The sequence below is a fragment of the Vanessa tameamea genome, chromosome 26 (assembly GCF_037043105.1).
Source record: "Vanessa tameamea isolate UH-Manoa-2023 chromosome 26, ilVanTame1 primary haplotype, whole genome shotgun sequence".
Lineage (NCBI taxonomy): Eukaryota > Metazoa > Arthropoda > Insecta > Lepidoptera > Nymphalidae > Vanessa > Vanessa tameamea.
Window position 1 is genome coordinate 2,078,344 of NC_087334.1, and position 7,529 is coordinate 2,085,872.

The window sequence follows — 7,529 nt, forward strand, 5'->3', positions numbered from 1 at the left end:
TATTTATTGGCAGTTTTGCCCAAAATTGAATCAACAATTTGTTCCAAAATCATAATAGAAGACTTTATTATTTTTATTAACTTTTTTTTATTACAACTTTTTTATTGTTACTAACTTAATTTTGCTGTAGTGTTTTTAGGTATTTAAATAAAAAAAAGGCTTTTATTATTAAGCTTAAAAAGTAAGGTCATGTAAATATTTCATTACTGGTCTAAGACCTTCTTTCTTTTGATATGATGGTTTCAAGCATATTCCACCACGCTGCTCCAAAGCACCGGCATTGGCACATGCTGTGTCATTCGCCACGTCCAGACCACACTACATCGACTTGATACTATATAATCACAAATTAATCATATGAAAATTAATTGTGCTTGCCCGGGTTTCAATCTGGAATCTAAATTGAAGATTTCATATTCTAACCCGGTGCTCTAACCATTTCTTGGTTATAATCGGCAAATTCAAGCAATAATAGACTTTTTAAAGAAAAAGTTTAAAGCTTATTTATCCATAGCAGAAAAACCAGATAATCTCATCGAATTTTCGGCAAAGTAATTCTGCATGCGACGCCTAAAATTCAAATTTTACGACACAGACACCTTGGTTATGGCATTAACATTTATGAAGGCTGTTTATATTTAGGAATGTTTTTGCAAGGGAAAAAACGACGGGATATTCGCGAAAATATCTCGAGGAAAATGATACATAAAACTTTGATGTAATGGTTTTTAAAATCGCGAAGATTCGGTTGGCTCTGCATTGCACACATTGCACGGGCGAATGCACATGACATAATTCTATAATATATACGTGCAAACGTTTAGATAAATGGATGGTCTGGCATTGTCACCTTATCGCTGTGGGCGTGAGTTACCGATTTGATTTTCTGTCAGTTAACATTTATGCGACAGTCATGTTACTAGTTACAATCATTACTTTGTCCCTGATCAAATACGCGACCTTGGAATGTATCATTGATAACAGAACTCCAAATAATTACTTCGAAGACGAACTTCATAAGGATCTTCAGTGTAATTATAAAAGTTTTGAACCACCCGACAAAATATTAACACGAGTCGATGTTAGAGTTGTTTTAAAATATTTTAACTTTGACGACAAAGAAGAACTTTTTACGATAGTCACTTGGATGTATATGTTATGGAATGATCCAAGACTTAAGTGGAATCCGGAAGATTACGACGGAATAGATAGAATCAGCATTAACTCAATGCACATATGGACGCCACAGCCATTCTTGTATCATAAAGAAGATTTCTATGAATATGAATCACTTTACTATCCCGTACGATGTAGTATTATTAGTGCTGGCAATGTAACATGCATACCTCGTAACACCCATACTGTTCTTTGCAAGACTACATTGGACAATTGGCCATTTGATGCACATAATTGCACAATTAAATTTAGTATCAGAGACGGCGTAAAAGATAACATGACCTTTGTATCCATGACGAGTGGAGAATATATTTTTGGATCATACAACACCACTGGTTGGAATATTGTCGATTTAGAAATCATGGATAATCTTACAGGGAACATTAAGCTTTCTCTGACATTCATCACTGAAAGACAAGCACTCGGAATTGCAGCAATGGTAATCACTCCATCGATTACTTCGGCGGTATTGACTATGTCCTCACTGGTTTTAGATGTTAAGAATAATGTTCGGCTGGCTCTTGCTACTTTCAGTCTGCTTAGCAGTTTTCAGTTGTTAGATATTATCGCAGAGATATTACCTCATCATGGGTCGGACTCTCCAACGATTTTATTGTTCATTCGATCTTCGATTTTTATTTCCACTTGTTCTATATGTTTATGTTTAATTTTAAGATCACTACGAGGGAGGAGGAGACGACCGCATCGATGGATCATTTCCCTTAATAATTATGTATCTAAAACTCGTCTAAATTTTTTATTGTTTTTACAATACGAACCATCATCAGACTTATCGTCTGATCTTGAAGCAGAAAAGCGTCAGGAATGGTCTGTTTTTACTTATATTATTAATAATGTTTTTATTTTCATTATTCTAGTTATATATTTAATCTTATTTATTGTTTATATACCTCGACCACAATAACCTTAATAATTATTAACAATACAATATTGACAAAAACTAACGATTTTAATTTTTTTTTTGCTTTGTCTTCTGGCATATCAAAATGATAATTTGTTTTTAAATTAAAATTAAAAAATTGTGATTAAAAGTTTTTTTTTTTATATAAAATTATAAATAAAAATACAAATGTATTTTAATTGCTAATAAATATATACCTACTTCTTTATCCAAGACGACTTTCAAAGATTCTATTCTGATATCTTAATATTGGTCTATGCGCTTATCTTTCACAATAATTGATTAATCAGAACCCAATGGACGAACTACTACTACTACATCTGGTAATTCGAATACTCATAACATTATTTGTAGTTTTCACATTGTTATTTAGAATTTTCGATACATTATGTCAGATTCTTTATTGGCACAGAAACATAAATTTATCTATGTATCTATTCATCTATGTTGGACTTGGAGAGCTGATAAAACAGTTATGTTTTTAAAATAATCTGCAGGACTAGTTTCATAACGACTTTTTTTGTTTTCAAGACATTTTTGTGAGAAAAAAAACAAAAAAATATTGAAATAATATCTTTTTCCGTCTCGCATTTTTAAATTTGGACCGATAATTATTGTTTTAATATTGACAAATAACCAGTGTTTATTCGTTTTTATAAATCAGAAGAAAAAAATAGATTTTAATTGATACTTTTTTTTAAATAAATTTTTGAAGTTACATTTTTGACTTATTTTGAAAAAATCTAAAAAACGTTATAACTCAAAAATGGTTCACTTTTGCATTATGCATATAGAGGTTAAAATTATCGCAAATAATCACCCCTATCACCTCCTAACGGGAATACGTCGAATTACCAATAACCCTGTATATTGTAATATAACAGATTTTCATGCATTTGTTGAATACATATATTGCTCACTGGGTAAAATCTTAATCTTATTCAAATACAGAAAACCGGAGCAAATCCCGCTAATGTCAATGTGTTTAATGTATGTTCAAAATACATTTCGTGCTTGTCATTGAAATAAAACATCGTCAGGAAAACTACGTCGAATAAAATCCCGACATGTATCCAGAAACCCGCATTGGACCAGCAAGGTTGTTTATGCTCTGAAACTTGTTTATATATATTTTTTTTTATGGATGAAATTTGAGACAGATATTTGAGGATGTCCAGGGAAAAAACTACATGTAGTGTTAAATCTGAAGTCCACATCAACTGAGGCATGATAGTATTTGTATTATTTTCTTTTTCTTATTTGAGTACTTATAGTCGAAAAAAAAATCCAAAACTTTAAAAATTTTTACCCCTGGCGTGTCCCTTTTTTCTGTGAAAATTTCTGGCAAAAGACGAAAAAAAATTGTGTGATTGATGTGATCCAATTGACCTAGGTTAAGTGTTCATTAAATAAAAAAAAATATAGAGGATGCATGTCTGACACAGTTTAAAATTAGAAGTTTTGGTCGAGCATAAATATTAATTCCATTGGCGCGTCCTTTAACAAAATGTAAGTCTCAAATGGAACATTGTAGATAAATAAATCTGTAGTTAAGTAAGAACTAGTGGTGGACAGGTTTTGCTTTTTCTTGCTTCATTACAACGTTACGAAGGTAAACACGTGATCCCCTGGTTTTGTTTCACTAGATTGATAAATGTTCAGACCACTTTTCCGATCAGTTCATATTTGTACTTTTAGAGCTTGTTTATAGTAATAGAACCGCAGTAGTGATTATAGCAATGCTTGTCGTTATTAAGAAGCTGTTGCTGCAAACCTGCTTGCTTCTTACGGATGAGAACGCTACGAATATCGGGTTGTAGGATAAATGTATGAAAACGATTAATGTTTGAATTAAATAAACGGTGAGCGTCTATTGGACAGTTCTTCTATTCGTCCACGAAATAAATTGTTTTTGAATAAAATAACTGGGCATTTAGCAAATATTTTTATCATTCATCACACGCACAGTTTTCAGCGTGTTTTTATTAATACGCTATGGTCAATGTATATGAGAATATTATGAGATATATAATTATTAGATTATAATTATAATTATTATATTATGAGATATATAATTACGAGAATATGAGAATCTATGTATGATGAATTTTATAATTAATTCTTGATGAGTTAGACTTCAAATGCTCTGGATATACGGAAACTTGTATTTGAATATATGTATGTAGATCATAATCAGATGACAATGCAAGAAAATGAAAAAAACGTGCAACTTTTTTCCTACCCTTGTCCCAAAATATTTGGGGTCGGTGCTGCACGACTTTTCATTCCATTCTCCTCTATTATTTGTCATGCTCACATACATCTCTCTTAAATCCCACCTCACATACTCCTTCCATGTCTTCTTAGGTTCTCTTCCCCACCATCCCTCTACGCTCATGCTTATCACTCTTTTAATTACATGTGCTTCTGTGCACCTTACATAACCATACCAACTCAAACAATTCCCTTTCACTTTATATACTGACGCTATTTTCAAGCTTCCTCTTATAGACTCGTCACTTATATTATCCATTCTTGTTACTCCACACATTCATCTCAAAATTCTCATCTCAGCTACATGCAATTTTTTTCACCCTTTTTTTTCACGGCTCCACATTCCTATCCATACTAGTACATGACGACAGGTCTAATTACGGATTTATAAAGTTTGTCCTTCAACAAGAGCGGCAACCGTGGGTTGGTGTTGCAGGGACTTGTCGCCATTTCACTCAGATCGAATTGATCCGGATTGTAATGTCCCTGTAAATATCGCCGTCACCTTGCGTGAATAATCCAAGGTAAGTGAAGTCGGAGCGGGTTGGTAAAAGTACTCCCACTAGGGTTATGCGAGATCGCTGGTTATGGGTTCTGCATTTTTCAATTTTCAAGTCTACACTCTCTACAGTCTTTGCCACTAATCTTCTAACCCATACCCAGGCCTCTAGACCACTTTCAGCTGCCAACATATTCGCAATGCTCGTTGAATACAAGATAAACTTCGAAAGTGCGTGCTGTGGGATGAAATTCTTGTGTCTTGATTCTTGAAGTCTAACAATCTCCACATGATGACAGACTGACACCTTCCTAATCATTTCTATTATTTATATTTGAAATATGCATAATATTGAAACTTAATTAAAATTATAACACCTCGCCTTATTGCCTTCAGTGTTGACAGGACGGCTGTGGCTTGAGGACCAGAATCAAAAGGATTGAGGATCAGAACAGCGATTAAATGGAGAAATGCTTGCCACCATTCCACGCGGTCATGATATGTACAGTAATTATTTTTAATTTTTATTTGTATATATAGTCAAGGCCTCAATGTTAATAATTCTTCTATCTATCTTTACTAAGTTTGTCTTTTTATTTATTTTTTTATTTAAAGAAAACACTTTAATAAATAACTAATATGCATATTTATTAAAAAAAATACCTAAACGTTAAAAAAGCATGATGTCAAATGTCAGAATTTCACGCGTGAAAACGCGGATTCAGCTAGTTAAAAATAATTATGAATATTTTATTTATGTAAAATCGTTTAAGATAACAATTATTATTAATTGAAATAATTTAATCTCTCATGACGTGATGGGATCATCTGGCATCGTTTTAATTATGAACATATTGTCTTTTTATCTCTATGGGCGTATCGTTATTAAATTCCTTTGACATTATTAAATCAGTAATCGTTTATACAACAATCATGTTAGTAGCAACAATTCTACTAACATTTTTGGCAAAATATGTGAGCTTAGAATGTGTTATCAACAACAGATCTCCAAGTACACATTGGGAGGAGAAACTTTCGAATCATTTCAAATGCAATTCTAAGGAAAACGTACCACCCAACGAAAATTCGACTACTGTAGCGATTAAATTCAACTTAAAAAATTTCTACTTTGACGGCGATGAAGTGCTATTTACTATACATACTTTGATTTTTTTCTCTTGGGACGATCCGAGACTAAAGTGGAATCCAGATGATTACGGTGGCGTGGTCGACATGATAACTCATTCTGTATTTGTATGGACACCTTTCACATACATACATCAAACAAAGGATGTAGACAAATGGAGTAACTTCAAATACTATACTTCAAACTGTCAGGTCAGGTATACCGGTCGAGTTGTCTGCATACCGCGCGTCACCCACACAACTACGTGCAGTTCCGATTTACGCAACTGGCCGTATGATACCCAAAAATGTCCATTTAATTTCTATGTCAAAAATGAAAATGAAGGCAAAGTTGTATTCACTTTTAACGCAAGTCGTGGTTTATCAGCATTTGGAGCGGAATACGGATCGGGCTGGGACATTATTGATTATGAAACTGGTGAAAATGCTACAGGAGAAACGAAATTATATTTGAATTTCGTCGTCGAAAGGCAAGCGCTCGGTTGTGCTGCAATGGTCGTCGTTCCAACAATAACGATTGCTGTTTTGTCTATGGCGTCAATGTTTTTAGAGTTCAATAACAATATTCGTTTTGGTCTATCTATTTTTAACTTGTTTTGTAATTTTTGTTTATTGAAAAATATCAGCGAAATTATTCCTCATCGTGGCTTTGATACTCCATCAATATTATATTTCATTAATTTCTCAATATACATTACAGCGTGCGATATTGGTATAATGTTAATATTAAGCTCGTTGACACGCAAAGGGGATCCCCCTCACCCGTGGATTATTCACTTTAATGATTGTGTGTTAAATAATCGTATCATTAAATATTTCGTTGCAAAATGGATGGAACCGTCGCGTTCATCTTCAGATGAAGCAGATTACATCAACAAATGGACGGACTTTACTTTTATTATAAATAGTTTATTGTTCTTTGTTAATTTTATAATATATTTAATATTATTTCTATTGTATATACCTCAACCAATAATAACATATTGAAATATAGATTAAAAATTACAAAATATTATATTTTTTTATCTGTCAGTTCATCAGTTTTGTAAACTTATTATAGTTTTATACGTTTATATATAAGTTGAAGTTTAAGGGTTTTTTTTTTACCTTTATATATACATACATACGTCGATCAATTTAAAACATAATAATCAAGCAAAAACTTAATCTAAGTACATGTACTTAAGTCTGATTTTAGCTATTTTTTATAATAATAATATTTTAAATAGCGTTTTTTTTAAGAGCCGAGATAGCCCAGTGGTTAGAACGCGAGCATCTTAACCGATGATTACGGGTTCAAACAAGCACCACTGAATTTTCATGTGCTTAATTTGTGTTTATAATTCATCTCTTGCTCGGCGGTGAAGGAAAACATCGTGAAAAAAGCATGTGTCTAATTTCAACGAAATTCTGCAACTTGTGTATCCATTAACCCGCATCGGAGCAGCGTCGTGGAATATGCTCCAAACCTTCTTCTCATAAGGAGAGGAGGCCTTAGGCCAGCAGTGGGAA

General features: G+C 32.8%; 2 protein-coding genes across 2 annotated transcripts; both read left to right on the forward strand.

The window, feature by feature from the left end:
* The first annotated feature begins 879 nt into the window (after window positions 1-879).
* On the forward strand, window positions 880-2,131 carry LOC113398404 (acetylcholine receptor subunit beta-type lev-1-like). The gene has a single exon (XM_026637139.2). It carries the CDS (start codon window positions 914-916, stop codon window positions 2,099-2,101), a length of 1,188 nt encoding a protein of 395 aa, XP_026492924.2. The 5' UTR covers window positions 880-913; the 3' UTR covers window positions 2,102-2,131.
* Window positions 2,132-5,693: 3,562 nt separating this feature from the next.
* LOC113398403 (acetylcholine receptor subunit alpha-like 2) lies at window positions 5,694-7,034 on the forward strand. The gene has a single exon (XM_026637137.2). It carries the CDS (start codon window positions 5,742-5,744, stop codon window positions 7,002-7,004), a length of 1,263 nt encoding a protein of 420 aa, XP_026492922.2. The 5' UTR covers window positions 5,694-5,741; the 3' UTR covers window positions 7,005-7,034.
* Window positions 7,035-7,529: the final 495 nt, after the last annotated feature.